At 40.2% G+C, this 18,569-nt stretch overlaps 1 protein-coding gene across 1 annotated transcript in view; it reads left to right on the plus strand.

Moving 5' to 3' along the window:
* Positions 1 to 282: 282 nt before the first annotated feature.
* Positions 283 to 18,569, plus strand: part of BLID (BH3-like motif containing, cell death inducer) — a 29,171-nt gene continuing 10,884 nt past the window's right edge. Inside the window, 1 exon segment of the mRNA XM_046015971.1 lies at positions 283 to 340. Coding sequence (XP_045871927.1) covers positions 283 to 340 — 58 coding nt within the window.

The raw sequence follows: 18,569 nt of genomic DNA on the forward strand, positions 1-18,569 counted from the left end.
ATAGGAATCATCCATTCCACGCATCCTTGAATAGCAAATGTAAAGAAAATTCAGCCAGCAACGTGAGTGCAGGTACCAAACCTGGCTCTGCCATGCTCAGGTCATTTAAGATTTCCAAGTGTCAGTATCTAAATATGTAAATCCATGGACTAGACCCAGACCCGGCCCATTTCTGAGACACCTGTACCATAGAATATCCTATAATTCTGGAGCTGTCATTGAGGAATCTCAGATGCCAGTGACTACAATCTTCCTAGCCTCCCTATCCTTCTGTTTTACGACATGGCGGGGGATATTCGCAGTTCTGTCTCCAGGCTGTCAAAGGAACACGAACACAATGGTAGCATTTGCTGGTACGGTGACCGCATGAGCTGCCAACACTGAAGGCCACTTTAATGCAATGGAAAAAGTAAGAAAACGGCAACTATTAATCCTCTTGTTCCTTCTATGTTTATAGATCACTGGGGTAATAAAGAAGAGTAAATTAATTTCTGCCTAGTTAATGTCTAAGAAGGGGATACGTTAAAGCACTGAATGTCATTTTCCAGTAGAGGTTATCTCAGTGGTGAACAGAGGGGTATGTGGGATATGTGAAATTCACTACCTCCTTCCCCAGTTCCTGTTCGTGCTCTTTCTAAACAAAAATTATGTGGTTCATGCTCTACCACCAACTGCAGTATGGAGCACACGAGAGCCTCTGTGGCCCTTCTCAACCCTTTTACATCAGTCACAGAACTCCCACTGTTCTGTGCTAATGCAAAATGCAATAACGTTTAGCATCAGGACATCTCTGAGTCAAGAGGTTAACGGAAAACACATCTCCCATTGTGTGCCTGCAGCTCTGATACTGTTAATGGCGAAAATACCATGGAGACAAATAGATCTCTCTTTATTCAGGAAGCTTGGAGTGAAGAGTAAATATATATGACACCTTTACAACACGAGAGCCCTCTCTATATGGTGCATTAAGGAAGGGTGGAGGAGGGGGAGGGTCACGTGACATCGTGTTTGATAGGGTTTGAGACTCCTCTGGATGGAAAATTCTGTCTCCTCCATTTTCTTTCTGTTGCTTTAGTAAATAGTTCCAGTTCTGGTAGGAGGAAGTGAGATTTAACCTTTCAAGGGACAAATTCAGGGTAAAAGACTTCATGGCATATTTTCTCAAATGTGACCAAATTGCTCTGTGAAGACGTAGATGCCTCTTTCTTTCCTATCCTACCTTGTGCAAGCTTGCCCTTATCTGTTGTGTGCTTCAGATAGATTGTGGGCCAATATGCTTATAAAAGGGAACCAAGGCAAAAAAAAAAAAAAAAGAAAGAAAAAGGCTTTATAATTTTTCTGCGATTTCACTTGAAAATTACCCAAAAGTAGACTGTGAGTTTTATATGGCCATATAAAGATCATATGGAAATGTATTTTTATGGTCTTATTTTCCATTCACTCGAGAATGTCCCTCAGGAAAAAATTTGTCAAGATCACTTCCTGTTCCTATAGAAGACTCTTTCCCCAGTTTTACTGAGATATAATTGGCATACACTGCTGGAGAAATTGAAGGCATACAGCATAATGGTTTGGCTTACACATATTATAAAATGGTGACAGTAACAAGTTTAGTTAGCATTTATTGTCTCCTGTAGATATAATAAAAAAAAAAAAAAAGAAAATCTCCTTGTGGTGAGAACCCTATAGAACTTTAAAAAAGAAATTTGTTCTGTAGTTTCCGAATTGTCATCGGAAACTAAATTTAAGGTGCTCCATTTCTTGAGGATTTAAAGACTTTTCACTCTGGTTAAAAAAAAAAAAAATTCTGGTTCAGGAATCCTTTTGAGGGGCTATCTATACAGTTTGGGGGCACAAAATCATGATCAAATGTTCTGTGTCGTAATGTATAGTCTCTGAAACATTTGGAGGGTATAAGTTACTGATTACCGCCCACTTCTGTCCGGTGACTACTCCGGCCTTAGTGGGGTTGGCAGGAGAGGGAAAGAGTGGCCTATGGCTCCAGCTTTCACACGGAACTGGACATTTTTAGACCTGTTTTCCAGCCGGGCTGATCCATTGTGATACTAGTCCCCTAATTGTTGATTCAGTTGCGTCAAGGGCAGCCAAATTTCATGTATAAAAGTTCACCAAGTCCAGGAAGGAGGGAAAGGAATTCCAGAATGACTCATTGTTTAATGAATAAGGCCCCAAGTGTTCTGCGGTTGCCATTTTTAAACTTGAATCAAATGTATAGAATTCAAATCATAGCTTGCATTCCAGATTGGGGCAGACGAGGCTCAACGGTGGGGTGGCAGCGTTACAGCAATATGCCGCGTCTCGTCAGCTGCTAATAAGCAACTTCAGAACCTAAATGGGATACTCACGATGTGTGCTCTGAGTTCTCCAAAGGTTTTAAAGTCTTTTAATCTATTTGTAGCTTTTTATTATCGAGTAATGAAGTGCTGCTAAAATATTGGAACCAATATGCAAAACACATATTAAATCAAGCATAATTCAAGGAGAATAGATCCCCGAAGACAGAACAGAAAGGTACAAAATGAATTTATAGGAAGTAAACTTCTGTTGGGGGTGGTAGGGAGAGTAAACTTTTTATTACCTTTCATGACTAAGAAACAGAGTTTTCTGGTTAATAGCGTTTTTCTCAAAATGGTCATGTATAATAGACATGAATGGACAGTTTTAAAAAAATACTCTATTTTGCTTAAAGCTAAGATTGTTCGGAATACAATGTAATATTTCTTTCAGATTTATAAATCATTTCGTGTCTCAGCACACATTCTGCCTCTGATTTATCTTTAATCTCAATTATTCCCCTAGCTCATGCTTTGAAATTACCTTACACTTCAAGATCAGCACCGTCAAGCTAAATTAATGTCATATACTTAAGTGACGTGTGGAAATGCCAGTTATAGGCCTCAGCTTGGCAGAATACTTGTTAAACTAGGGTTTAATCAATTTATGTCCTATGGCTTAAGTTGGAAACTCAAGTTACTATTGACTGTGATCTCATCTAATGAGAAAGTGCCCAAATACTCTGTTGCCAGTTAAACCCTACCCTTCACCGATCTACCAAAATACTTCCTTCTGAATATAGCACATACACTATCCTGTGAACATGTGTGGTTCTAAATTTGGCCCGCTCTGTTGGTTGTTCCCTGCCTTGCCAGATCTTCCCCCTACCTTTGTTCATCCTGGTCTGTGTTCTCAGAGATTGTTAATCAGGGGCTGTCTCAACAGTTCCTTTGGCCCTCTGGCTTCTAACTGTGTTTGGCCAAGAGGAGGCACCAGCAGGACAGCCCAGGGAAAGTGGAGATAGAGGTCTGGTACCTCATCCCCCTGACTGTCTTCCTGCAGGCCATGGGGTTGACCTGGCCTTGTTCCCTGCTGAAGGGGGTGGCCATCCTGATGGCTCTAGGTCTCCCTCTAGCTTCTGATAACCACCCCTGCCCCCCCCCATTCCCTCACACCTCACCTTGGTGATAACTTTCCCCTGCTGTTAGTACTTGGACATTTATAGTCTTAATGCCTGTCTTAACTCTGCCCAGTCTTCACAAATAATCCTTTCACTGAACTTCCCTCTGTGTCCCCATATGAGTGTGTTACTTTCTTGTCTGGACTCTGATTTTCTAGTTCAAGTTAACAGAAGCAAGATAACAGAAATTAGTCACTCATTTTCCATCCTGTGTGGGGGATGAGGGATGGGGGGGTAGATAGTTATCTTTTCCGTAATACTGTAAGCTCTAGAAGGGCAAGGACCATAGCTAATACCTCCTTTATAATTCTTTACAGCACCTGCAAAGGGCTCAGCTCATAGTGCGTGCTCAGTGCACATGGAGAGACTCACTGAGTTCCTCTGAAATCCTCAAATTTGTTATAGGCTTAAATAGAATGTAAGTGCTTGACTTAGGATGTAGACTTCAAGAAGTCAAGGACCACACTATTTTTTAAAACAGCATTTATAATATAATCTAATCTCCCATGACACGAATATCAAACCCACTCTGGAAATTCTAACTCCATAAAAATAGATGACTTATGTCATGGGTTAGGTTGGTTCATGTTTAGTAGACAAGAAATAATTCTACTTAAAATGTTTAGATCTCATTTTCCTTTTGCATTACCTACTTATTCCCTACTATATGTTAGTTTTCCTACTTGTGCTATTTTTTTTATATTTATTTATATGGCTTTCTCCATAGCAGTGAGGTTGAGACTAAAGACTAACATTGACAATTTTCTGAATATAATCTGGGTGGAGGGAACCTAGAGTGTGTGTCTGAAATAAGGATTTAAGAACTTCAGGACAAAGGGAATGGTTACCAGAACAGGTATCTTCACTATTTTCTTTGGGGTTTCTATTACTGATTTGCTCCTTGACTTTTGCCCTAATGCCAAAGCTCTCCATACTTTAAATTTCGAAATTACTCCCAACTTCAGGAAATGTAGGAACTGGGAGCGGAAAACACTTTGATCTGGAAAGTAGTCCGTTGTTAATATCCTGGTGTGTTGTATTTATTTTCCACTTTGAGCAGATTAGGGTTTTCATTTCTACTTGCTCTGAAACTGGTGAAAATAGATTAGGAAAAAGTTAAGAAGAACTTGCCTTTTGACTTTCTTTACTGAAAGGAAACTGCCTGGCTAGTTCAAAGAGCAGATGCCTTACTGTTCTTATTTTACAAACAAGATCATTTCTTCAACAAATGGAGGCAGCTGGAACATGGTCAACTCAGATAAGTTAAGCTTTGTGTCTCCCTGATAAGTGAAACTGTTTAATGATAATTTTACTCGTCCACTTGGGAAGTGACCAAAGCACTATTCGATAAGTTAAAATTTTTAAAAAGCGTGGAAAATACTTTTGCCAACTGTTTCTTCTTGGCCTCTTGGCAAAGATCAATAGTTACGTTCCCTATCTGGGGACTATCTCTTGTGGGCCCGACCGGATGATCTAATAGGTCTTTATAATCTCTAAATACTGTGACTTTTATCCCCAAGTGAACTACATAGTTTATTTACATAGAAACACATTCACAGGCTTAAGGAAATGCAGTATGACTAATGCTAAGGAAAGTGAGCCAGAATGACTCAAGTGACTTTTTTTTCTAAATAGGATAAGTAAATTAAAATCATAGACATTCCCTCTAGTTCTCTTCCAGCATCTCAATATGTAGATTTGAGATGTCAGAATTCCCCAGTAGGTGAATTATTTTTCTGCCACCAGCAAATTATAAACATGTTGTCCTGTTAAATCAGTAAACCTTTGCCGTACTTTTCAAGAAAGCTCTTCAATGGAGATTTGGTTTAATTGTTGTTTTAATTTTACATTCTATCCTAGGCACATGGGAAATTAAAATGTTGGGAATGATAGAAAAATAAAAATTGCTGGAAAAATACAAGCATGATAAATAAAGCATAATCACTCTGCATTTCAACTTTATTAAGAATGTGTTTTTGTGCCTTGGGCTACATTTATCGAGGCAAATGAAGCATTGGGAAGAATCTCAATTTTTTAATAAAAAAATTGTTTCCTCGGGATCGTGTTGGCAAAGACAATGTTTTTAAGGAGTCTTTTTTCCCCCTCTGTGTTATACAAATATTTTATGTTTTCTACATCAGGTGATACTTAGAATTATCTATCTGGGACTAAAAATCAAGTGGCTTTATTGTTGTTGATTTTTTTTTTAACATATAATGTATTATTTGCCCCAGGGGTGCAGGTCTGTGAATCGTCAGACTTACACACTTCACAGCACTCACCATAGCACATACCCTCACCAATGTCCATAACCCAGCCGCCCTCTCTATACCCTCTCCCCCCGCCCCGCAACCCGAAGTTTGTTTTGTGAGATTAAGAGTCTCTTACAGTTTTTCTCCCTCCTGATCCCATCTTGTTTCGTTTTTTCCTTCCCTACCCCCCAAATCCCCTGCTTTGCCTCGTTGATTTTTTTTTTTTTTTTAGTCAAATCTCCTCCATACACAACTTTGGGTCTCCTTAAAAATAAATATAGGGACGGTCAAGAGATCTTACTTCCAGAGGACTTAGAGTTTCTCAGCTGATTACTTGCTCAACTTTCTCTGGCATACACAGGTTCAACAAATGAGGTTAACAGACACCAAATAAGAAGGCAGAAGTCAAAACCTTAGTAGTACCCATGAATTGTGTTCCTAAGCCAGTTGGGTAAGCTTCAGGCCATTTATTATTCAGAGGAGGTGTCTGGATGCTGATCCCTTCAGATAAAAATGGTCATAGTGAGGAATTCTGTCTGGGGACTGGATAATCAGTCCCTTCTATGGTGCTTTCTGCTTCCCCAGTCCTTATTTATCATCTGAAAGTCCGTTCTAGTTCAGCACTGAGGAGAAAGGCCATATAAATACAGTGCATTACTTTCTGACATCCCGTAACTTAGTGCACAATTGATCATGTTGCTTATCCTTAATTGAAACCATTTCTTAAAAGATGATAATTTTTCTATGGGCTCTCTTGGAGCATATGCTACAAGTTCCAGTAAGTCACTCCCAACCCCCACTGTGTCAGGTGAAGACATCTCTCAAGTCACTTCCCACAATAAATTCAATATGAAACGTCCCATATGCCTCATCCCGCAGTCTTAAGGGTAAGGGAGAGTATCACTCTCTTTGGCACCTTTTACTCACTTATCTCAGTTTGGTGGTTCTTCACACTCTACCATGATTTATCTTTCATCTCAATTACTCTCATAGTTCATGCTTTGAAATCACTCGAAAACTCAGATCCCCGCTGAGGCCCGGGTTCACCGTTGAGGGTATGTTTGTTTTGACTGTTTGTGTCCTCTAAAGCCGAGCTCAAAGGTCACCTTCTCCCATTCTGTTTGCCTCTCACCTCCCTCAGGCAGCTCTTCCTTTTGTGCTCCCGTAACACTTTCTTCAAACAGCCAGCATATCATTAGATGAGTGTTATACATGTCTGTTTTACTGAGAGCTTTGGTGAATTCTTTGATGGGACGGACATCATTTCAATCATCCTTTTATTCCCAAGCTGACACATAATAGTTGCTTAATAAGTGTTGGCTCACTTGAACCAGATTTTCTTTCAGTAAACAATTTTGACAGGCCTGTGATTTAGGAAATGTGAAACTCAGCTAAACATTTGCACCCCATGTTTAAGTTACGTATTGTATTCAGAAGCATCTACGGGCTTTTTCCCTTTCATTCTGCTATTGTTTCAGGGCACAAGATTGGATCTGAAATAGATTTAACAGCCAAGTGAAAAGAGGACACCGTTAAAACTTGGCTTTTGAAAAGTTTTCTTAGGATATTGGGAGTTCCCAGAAACTCAAGTTTTAGGTAAACTGTGGATACACAGTAGAAGACCCAAAGAGAAATATTTTAATGCTTATCAGAACAGAATTGATAAGAAACTGTATTACTCACGTGCAATTTCCCTGCAATGGGATGAAACTTACTGGGTAGGAAATCTCCCTTTACGAGATCTGCCCTTTTATGCATTGTTTATTGAGTGTAGATAAAACTATCATGGTCATGAAGATGATGAATGACTTTGCTTTGATGTGACTAAGCTTCTCCAGTTGTCATAGCTTCCTACTGAGCCACATTTTTACTATAGTTTTTGAAGTTTTTTTAAACTGAGGAATGTGTTTTACGATGGTAGTGGTAGTGATAGTCATGATGGTGATTCGTTTCATTAGTATTTGTTGTGCAAATGGAATAAACAGTGAGTTCTGAGTTCCTTTTTTCACTTTCCAAAATTAAGAAGTCCTTCTAATTAAGTTCTAATTAAGTGAGGTACTATCACAGTATCGATGGCGTCTAACAGTGTTTGTTCAATATATAAGTTCATTGAATATATTTTGTTCATATATTACCTTTTATTTTTGAATCCCAGGAAGGAAATAAATACATCTCTCTGTCTGAAAGATAGTACAACCCTGTCAGTACAACCCTGACCAGAAAGTTAATGTTATAATAGTCAACTTATGGTTTTCCTAATCAATTTCATTTCACTTTCTCAAATAATTGTTAATTTACGGTTCTTTTTTCCTCTATGTCTCTCTCAAGTTTTAATTTATCAATGATTAATATCAATAATTGATCAGTAATTAACCAATAATACTGGCCATAAACAGTGTGTTGTACTTGCTCAATTTTCTCTGTTGTACATGGATTTTATATATATATATATATATATATATATATATATATATACACACACACACACCACACACACACCACACACACACACACATATTCATTCCTCATATCCATTCATTCAGCTGATAAATAGTATTTTACTGAGAACTTAGGTGCTGTGGTAAAGGCAAGATAGATATGATATTTCTGCCCTCAAAGATCTTGAAATATAGTGAAAGGAATAAAATAATTACAAAATGATTACTTCACAAATACAAATTCATTAAATATATTTCCAAAGGGCTACAGCGAGTTAGAGGAAGAGGATATTTCAAACTACAGAATTGGAGGAGGCTTCAATGAAAGATGTATTTGGAGCTGGGGCTTGAAGAATGGGCCAGATTTTGAGGGACAGAAATTCAGAATGAAATATTCCTGATAAAGGGAGAAGTGTGAAGAAGGGACTTGATTAGCAAGAAGTAGGACTTATTTGGGAATGGAAATAGTCCATTTGGGCTTAGACAAATTAGAAAGAAGAAAAAACTTTACAGGTAATCAGAAATCAGTTCGTAGAGAGATTTGAATGCCATGTAAAGGTGTTTGGAGTTTTGCCAGGTAGCGATGGGGAGCAGGTCAGTTGATTAACTGTCTACTTTAAGATGATTAATTAGCGTGTAAAGTGGACAGGATGGGATGTAGGGAGACTAGTTAAGAATTTATTACCATAGACTTAGGTGATCCCCGTATCAGTCTGAATAGAGGCTTGGCAACATGTGTAGAAAGGAGGGAATGCTTGGCATGTCCTGTCTGTGCAATTGGGATTCAACAGTAGATGAATCAGAATAAGGAGGACAAATACTTGCTGAAGGTTAATTAAGTAAATTAATTTATTTTGGACTTAAGCAGTATGGTCTTGTGCGTTTTCCCACTAATATCTGGCAGGCCAAGGGTAGAAGCAGGGGGGAAAATGGCGATCACTCAGGAGCATGGCTTGGAAAGTGAAAAGCTGTAAAAGGTCAGAAGATAATAGATCCTCGGGTTCTAGTGAAAGCATCATTGAAATGGCTTGACCAAAGTTACTGACAAAATGGAACTCAGGTGAAGTACAGCGAAAAGAGAATGATGAGCTGGCGGGGGGGGGGGGGGGGTCCAAAGGGATTTTGAAGTCTCTTCATCACACATGGAAATCAAATGTGTCCAATACAAGGGAGGACTGGGTAGGCGACAAGGGAAGAGATTTCCTGAGGGCGGAGCCATTCCCGAAGGTGAGCTCAGGTGGTGGCCATGTGTGTTGCTGACTACACTGGAAATGAAAGGAGATTAATAACATTGGACTTGACGAGTTCAGGGTACTGGAACGGCCTTCAGACAGCAAGGAAGGAAAGACTGTAACTGAGACAGAACTAAATTATAGAACTGAAACACCTCCACATGGAATGAAAGTTCAGAGACAAATGTCCATGAACTGTCTCCATCTCGAAGAAAACTGGGATATGAAGACTGAGACAGTCTTTTTTTTTTTTTAAGATCTTATTTATTTGACAAAGAGAGATCAGAAGTAGGCAGAGCAGCAAGCAGAGAGAGAGGGGGAAGCAGGTTCCCCACTGAGCAGAGAGCCAGATGCGGGACTCGATCCCAGGACACTGAAATCATGACCTGAGCCGAAGGCAGAGGCTTAACCCACTGAGCCACCCAGGCACCCCAGACCAGGACAGTCTTAATGAAGAAGCCCCATTCGTGCCGCGAGGCTCTGATATGTAGCAAATCCTCAGCTGCTTTCACATTTTTCCAAGAGTTCAATTTGTCATTTCAAAAATGCAAGTAATGTACTTATTCCCTTATTCACTTAAGGCAAAGGTACCCTAAGTCACAATCACGGGACATGTTCAAGGGTGCAATCAATACTCATTTATGAATTCCATATTTTCAAATTTGCCAACTCATTAAAACGTATTTATATTTATACACCCAAATGCATACTGGTAATGCTTTTGTGGTCATTTGTAGACGTGCACAGAGCATCGAAAATTTATGTCACCCGATTCATATATTCCCAGCTGAGGTCAAACAAGGTGACGTTCTGCCTTCTCGTTTCAGCTCTCGTCCTGTGTCCTTTTCGAGGTCTGTTTGATGTCACATTTTTTGCAGTTTTGCACTTTTTTATTGATGATTTCACCATTTAAAATGGCCCCCAAGTGTAATGCCGAAGTGCTGGCTAGTTCCTAAGCAGGACAGGACAAAACTGTCCCGTGCCTTATGGAGAAAATGCATGTGTTAGATAAACTTCATTCAGGCAGGAATCACAGCTGTTGGCTGTGGGTTCAATGTTCATGTATCAACAATATATACTAAATTAGGTGTTTTTAAACAGAAACACACATAAGTCAAGGTTATGTGTTGATCAGTTGATGAAAACATGACCAGAGGCTTGCAGGAAGCTCTCCCTGTATTTGCTCTGGGAGCAGTTCTTCGGTATTCACTAATTCAATGTTTGGGCAACTCTGTAGATCTAACTACCGCAGACAACAAGAATCAAGTGTACCTTGTTTGTTTGGGCTAAAGGTAGCTGTTTAGTTGTTTAGATCTCCACTCAAATTCTTTATCACTAATGACCATTTCCTCTTCAATGTGTATAAACTTTGCATAGATGCCATTCTCTTGTTAATTGGTTGATGAAAACCCAAAGATGATTTAGTTAAATTTTTATTTTGAAGGAATTTTGGACTTATAGACAACTTACAAAATAATTGTACAGTGTTCAACTGAATTTTCCTAACGTTAACATTTTTATAACCACAGTATAATGATCAAAACTGGGAAATTGACATTGTTATAATGCTACTAACTAATCTTCAGACTCTGTTAGAATTTTTCAACTTGTACCTCTAAGGCCAAGGTCCAACCCAGAATCCTACATTCATTCAGTGTCCTGTTTACTGTTTCTTTCTGTTTGTGACATTTCTTCAGTCTTTACTTATCTTCCATGACCCAGACACTTTTAGTGGTAACTACTGGTTAGATATTTTGCTGACTCTCCCTCAGGCTTCGTTTTGGTTTTTTTTTTAAGATTTTATTTACTTATTTGAAAGAGAGAGAATGAGAGAGAGAGAGCATGAGAGGAGAAAGCTTAGCAGGAGAAGCAAACTCCCTGCTGAGCAAGGAGCCCGATGTGGGACTCGATTCCGAGACTCTAGGATCACGACCTGAGCTGAAGGCACTCGCTTAACTAACTGAGCCACCCAGGCGCCCCTGTCCCTCAGTTTTGATTAATGTGATATTTTCTGATGACGAGATTGTGGTTACCTACTTTTTTAAAAGATTTTATTTATTTATTCGAGAGAGAGACAGTGAGAGAGAGCATGAGCGAGGAGGACAGAGGGAGAAGCAGACTCCCCATGGAGCTGGGAGCCTGATGCGGGATTCCATCCCGGGACTCCGGGATCATGACCTGAGCCGAAGGCAGTCATCCAACCAACTGAGCCACCCAGGCGTCCCATGGTTACTTATTTTTGACAAGAATTCCACAGAAGAGATGCTGACATCGTATTGGGGTCAATGATGTCAATATGTCATCTTACTGGCGATGTTACTTTTGATCACTTGATTAAGGTGGTGTCTGCCATGCTTCTTCACTATAGAGTTACAATTTTCCTCTTTGCAGTGAGGAGATTTTTTTAATGTTAAAATTTTCTAGAGTACTTTGCAGTCAACCCAGAAGCACAGTATCACTAATCAGTTCAGTGCTGAGCACAGTGATGAGCAGTTGGCTTAATTTTATATGGTAACTTTTTGTTCACTGGGAACTCTGGGAATGACAGTCTCATTGGGGAGCTATGTATGGCACTCATTAAACAACACTATACAAGGAAAGATAAGAAGTACATTGTAGCAAATGGTATGGCACAGAATATAAAAGCTATAGGAGTAGAGATATAATCTTGTGGAAAGTGGTAATGCATGCAGGCTTTGAAGGGCAGTAGGACTTTTCAAAGTGGAAATTTATAATTTAGCTCAATGTATTGAGTACCTTAGTTCCTTGGGAACTGTGCTAGAAGCCAGGAATATAGAGATAAAAAACAGAATTCCTACCTTCAAGGAGTTCCCAGTCTCAGTGAGACAGAGATGTCTGATTGGAGACCACATGCAATCAGCGTTATAGAGACAGGGTGAGCAGAGGGTATGATGGGTGTGGGAGGAGCAATACCACACCTTAGTGGTTCAAAGTCAACCATCTTCAGGTTGTCTACACTCTCCACACTCCAAGAGTGCCCCCCCCCCAAAATATATTCCTGTGTTGTCACTCAGTCGACATCGGAACACTTCGAGTCACAAGAGGTAACTTCTCAATACATCTCATTCCACCAGTGGGTCTAGTTCCCTCCTCTGCTGCTGCAGGGAATAATTCTGCTCCCTGGCTTTTTGGGTCATTTTGTTTTGTTTTGGGATAGTCCTAAAAGAAGATATGTTACATCCTTTCTTAATGTCCTCTTTTCAAAGGAAACATGAATAAATCTAATACTATATTTGATTTCTAGATCCTTCACAATTCAGCATGTTGGCTTGGTTTGTGTTTCCCTTATAAATAGTCCATTCCCCCTCACCCTAGCCCTCACCCTCATCCTGATCTCCTCCCCTGGAAATACTTTAAAATAATTATATGAGGAGGTCTCCCCCACCCAGTTCAGGTGGAGTTTTGAACCTAGCATTCAAAACGTATTTATTTCTGTCATATTTGGTGCTCTTCATTTTGACCTCTTGTGGGAGTTCTCTTTGAACTTTGATCTTGTTGTCTGGCATAGCTTTTATTTCCCCTCCTTTTAATGTCTGAAGATTTGATAAGAATATAATCTATTTTTATCCAAGAATTTAATAAAATAAATGAGGCAGGGTCAAGAACAGAGCTTTTGGGCAAACCATGTATGTCTGATCATTTCACAGTATGGAAAGCTCCCACCTGTACTCTCATGCAGCTTCCCTGTCTCTGTCGGGAGGGAGTACTTGGTAAGGGAAGAGCAGGGTGTGCTCGTTGGCGGTGTTGAACCTGACCCAGCTAGAGCCCAAGGTAGCATGTTGGCCAGCAGTTACAAATCGGGTTATACTTCCAGGAAAATGGCTTACAGTATGTCATATTCTATGACTCTCAGCAAGAGTCATTATGGTTAATGACAATAATTCTCTAATGTTATACTGCCTGTGTGGTTTTCTCACATGCATGGTCTTATGAATATGAAATGGCATAAGTTGTCAGTGAAGACTTTGGTTAGGGAAGGATAAAATAAAAGCAAAATTTAAAGCAGAATATTCGGGCACCTCGGTGGTTGAGTCAGTTAAGCATCTGCCTTTGGCTCCGGTCATGATCCCAGAGTCCCAGGATTGAGCCCCACAAAGGGCTCTCTGCTCGGTAGGGAGTCTGCTTCTCCCTCTGCCCCTTCCTCCACTCGTGCTCTCTCTCTCTTTGAAGTAAATAAATTTTTTTTTTTTTTTTTTAAAGCAGAGTATGTATTCTGTTAATGGAACTCCAGATGGACTGGAGGGGGAAGAAGCTGGAGAGAGGGAGGCCAGTAGGGAAAATGCTGGAGTTATCCAGGAGGTGAGGAGGCGAAGAACTTAGTCAAAGACAGCAGTGAAAAGTGGAGGGGAAGGAAGAGATAAAAGACACATGTCCACAGAAGAGCAATCGACTTTATAACTTCTGTAAAAATGAACTTGGGAAGGGGAGGAGAGGGACAAATCCAAGATAACTTACACCTTTTAAATCTGGAAGAACAATGGCTCAGTAGACGGGAGGAGAAAAGGAATCAGTATGGGGAATGCTGTTTAGCCAAGACTGGTTTTCCTGTTTTTGTGTGACTCAGTGGTGATGAGAAACAAGAGTATCCCAGAAGGGAGCCTACGACTATAGAGTTGTCATCCGTTAGTAGAGAGAGAAGGGTTTCTGTGGAATGCCGTGTTCAAGTAGAAACTTAAACAGCTTCCTTTGTGGTACGGCAGAATCATAGGATCCCAGCAGCTGTCAACACCCCCTTGGTTTTCTGGCTCATAGGTGGATTATTGCAAAAGTACTAAGTACTGTTTCTGATTGAATCAAGGATCTCTTAACTTTGCAGATCCTCTTAATACGTTGCAAATGGCGAATGTGGTTATGAAAATCTTGGACATGGAAGTTGGCTAAGACAGATTATGTCCACATCATAGCATGAGTCATAAGAATAAAATCTTAGAAATCCTGCTTCTGAACCATCAGCAGAGATTCTAACAAAGCTATCTACATACTTCTAAATAGAACATTCTGCTTTTCTTCTTTCAAGAAATGTTCAATTTGTAGTCTCTCTACACCCACTAAAAAATGAGTGCAAAGAGAGGATGAAAAAATATTAACTTGGAGCCCCATTAATCAGCCTTTAGAGAAGATGCCGTTATTAAGCTCGTGTTCATTGTCATCACCAGACACTCGTTAAGCACCTGACTATGCTTATGCACGGGGCACATCCTGCACAGCTGGCCTCTCTGATGTAGACCCCACATGCAAGAGCAAGAGAGAAGAAAATGTACAACAGCCACATAAAAGTAGTAAATGAGCCCCTTTTCCAATGACGTTAGCAGTTCCTCACCTATCCCATTTTATCAAGGAACAAAGTCCTCTATGAAAGTCAATCCTTATCAGAATAAAAGCTATCTATCCAGGCATCACAACATGCTTCTTAGGCTTTCCAAACAGTTTTCTGCCCCTAATCCATTTGGTGGCTAAGGGTCACCTTAGGAAAGGACCAGTGTTGAATTCTACGCTCTCATAGTCTTTCTTTGCTTTTTGCTTCTTGGTCATCTTAGTATTCATGGTTGGCAGGTGCCTCCTTTTGTCTTCTGGTGCTTTCTTTCCCTTCCATTGCTCCCCTGTGTCACTTAGAGCCTGTGTCTCTGAAGCATAGGCCTGAGGAAGCAGTTAACCAAGATCGAGGTAAATGGTAAGTGGAATGAGTCAGTATACAGTTCTGAGTGGGGCTCTCAAATACAGGCGTAGAGTACTGTGGAGACATCCAGCTTGCTACGTGGAATGTCCAAAAGCATGTGCTCTGCTCAGTGCTGTAGGCTGGGTGCTGGGAGGTTGAGGTGGAAGAAATACTGACCTCAGGGTCAGGAGCAGGGTGTGTTGCTCTCTTATTAGGTCACAAGTTAGTGTGTGTTTTAGGCATGGAAAGTGAAGTCTCATGTCTGGAAAGTGGAGAAATGATAAACTTTCCTATAACCAATCACGTGCAATAGAAATTAAGCTTACTGTGGAATTATAAAAACAAAGATAAGTATTATATTCCCATCCTGAGTCCCTTCTCTCAAAGGGAACCCTGCTGCACTGTTGGTGGGAACACAACCTGGTGTAGCCACTATGGAAAACAGGATGGAGGTTCCTCAGAAAGTTGAAAATAGAGCTACCCTACGACCCAGCAATTGAACTACTAGGTATTTACCCTGAAGATACAAATGTAGTGATCTGGAGGGGCACCTGCACCCGAATGTTTATAGCAGCAATGTCCACAATAGCCAGACTGTGGAAAGAGCCTAGATGTCCATCAACAGATGAATGGATAAAGAAAATGTGGGGTGTGTGTGTGTGTGTGTGTGTGTGTGTGTACATAATGGATTACTATGCAACCATAAAAAACCCTAAATCTTGCCATTTGCAATGATGTGGGATAGAACTAGAGGGTATCATGCTGAGCAAAATAAGTCAGTCAGAGAAAGACAAGTATCATATGATGTCTCTGATACGAGGAATTTCAGAGGCAGGGTAAGGGAGGCTGTCGGGGGAAAGGAGAGAAAAAACTGAGGGTTGCTGGGCAGGACGGCAGTGCAAGGGATGGGGGAGTTGGGATCACCTACTGGGGAGGGTATGTGCTATGGTGAGCGCTGTGAATTGTGTAAGACTGATGAATCACAGACCTGTACCCCTGAAACAAATAATACATTATATGTTAATTTAAAAGTTTTTGTTGTTTTTTTTTTTAAATTGAGGGCCTTCTCTCAAGTACACACCTATACCTACACCATTTTGTTAATTTCACCGGTGGCCATTTTTATTAAAACAGGCTAAAATATTGTTCATTCACTAATGGAAATACCATTGTTTTCAGTGCTTCTAAAGAGTATTGTCCCTACTGACCATGAAACAATGCCAAGACCCAAGCACTGAAGGGTAAGCTAGACAAACAACCCTCAGGTAGAGACGGAAGAAAGAAACAGTCACTTCGAGGATCACAACTGTGTTTTATTATTGAAAGATTAAGAAGTACCATGATTAACTCAGAGCTTTAGGTTTTGTATTAAACTTTTAAGTTATTTGTAAGTCCCTAGAAATATCCAGGTGGGCTTTTCATGTGTCAGGTGAATATGTAGCATTCTTTTCTTTGTTTGCTATTTTTAGGTTTTTCTAAGAATGAACATGAAGTCATACTCTTCCTTCTCATTACTATTTTAGAGGAAAAAATTTTAAGTTTTAAAGTTTATGATGATTTCTAGATTGGCTATTTTCAACCGATACAGAAATAGTTTGATTGCAACCATCATTTAAATTCCCTTTAGTAATATCAACATTAAGAGAATCTGTTAGCTTGCAAATTAGAACAGTGTTTGTATTTCCAGTGGTGGCCTTGTTATTTCTCTTCAGTAGATCTTTACAGAGTACCTGAAAACACAGCATTCCCCTTTTATACATGGTTAATGGAACCCAGGGAGGACTAAAGACCCAGGGTCACTCTGGGATATGGATAGCATGAGACCGGCATTATCTGGGAGGAATGAAACCAGAAGTTCAAATAAGCAGGAAGGGTTTGGTGACAGGAGACTAAGGTTCTAGTACAGAGCAATAAGGTACAGAAGAGGAACAAGTGGAAGCAAATAGAGTTCTAGATTTTAAAGGTCAGGTGATTAACAGGGATGTATTAACAACCAAAACTGAAAACCGGTCTTAGTAATAGAAGGTTTCCTGTCTTCTCAGTGTTTCGGGGCTTGCTGGCATAGGTGGCTCTCGGGCCTCAGAATTTGGTCGCGGCCAAAGTCCAAAGAAGAATCCTGCCCCTCAATGAGACAGGAACAGAGAAACACAGGTTGCCTCATAGTCGGTTTTATTAAAGTGGCGCCTTGAAACTGAACTTCTCTTTCTACGTTCATTGCACATTTTCTTCCATAAACTTATGATATGGGTTGCAGTATTTGGAAAACCTTTCTCTTAATCTTCGCAAAATAGTTTCAGGAAAAATTGGGAGAATTCTAAGTAGGATCCCACTAAACCATGAGAAGAAACAACTTTTGAGAGAGTTTTTTTTAGAATAGCTCCCTGGTACCCGAGACAGCATCAATGCAGATATTCCAGTATCTGGGTGGGAGGCCATCAAACTTGATCTGTAAAGGGCCAGAGCGTACATACTCTAGGCTCTGTGCACCAAGTAGTCTCTGTTGCAACCACTCCCCTTTGCCGTTGTGGTGAGAGCACAGCCATTGCCAAGAGCAACAAGTGGGAGCCAGCAGATTTCAGGACAACAGGTAGCAGGACGGATGTGGCTCAAGAGCTGTAGCTTGCTGACCCCTAAACCAAAAGAAATTTGTTTACCACCAAAATGTATTAAAAACAAGTCCCCGTCTTCCTCTATGTCATGAAGAGTCCTTCACCTGTGTACCACAGAACACAGAGAAATAACAAGGCTCATCTGAGGTCTTCCATCCCAGAACTCCTCAACGAATATAACTGCTCTCCCCTGTAACTTGCCATTTTGGGCAAACATTCGTAGGAATCAGTCAGTCTTGAAAGTGTGATTAGATTGTCGGTTTTCTTTCTGGGGAGAGGGATGCCTGTGTTCTTGTACTAAATGTGTCTCGTTACATCTTAAAGACCATCTTCTAGCAATTTTCCTTTTCTGAGCGACTGGATCAAGGAGCCTCCTTCTGCCTTGATTTTCTGTAGTCAGATGCCCTTGCTGTATCTTTTTATTCTAGTTTCTCCTTGAAACCTTCAGACCGGGACCACATTTACCCACCACTTGTTTATCTTTTGTGTGTTTGGTTTTTGTTTAGACAATAGTTGGCTCTCCATTGACTGCACTCCTCAAAAGCAGTGGCATAGAAAATCCAGAAACAATGCAGTATCCCCAAGTCACTGCTATTTTGGAACGTTTTATGTGATTTTTTTTTTTTTTTTTTTTTTTGTGGAACACATTTACTTTGGTAATTGTATCCTTCCCAACCTAATATTAAAATTAGCTCTAATTTCTGGAGTAAGTGAAGTAACGTAGGAGCATGTCTCTGATTAGGAAAATCATTGGGTGTGGATAATACTTATGCAAATAATAAAAGATTTGAGCATATGAACAACCAAGTAACAGTTGGCATGTCCATCCACAAATATGTTTGGAAGCCCCACTATTTGTCATGGATATGTAATGTGTACTGAGATA

Source organism: Meles meles, chromosome 8 (assembly GCF_922984935.1).
Source record: "Meles meles chromosome 8, mMelMel3.1 paternal haplotype, whole genome shotgun sequence".
Lineage (NCBI taxonomy): Eukaryota > Metazoa > Chordata > Mammalia > Carnivora > Mustelidae > Meles > Meles meles.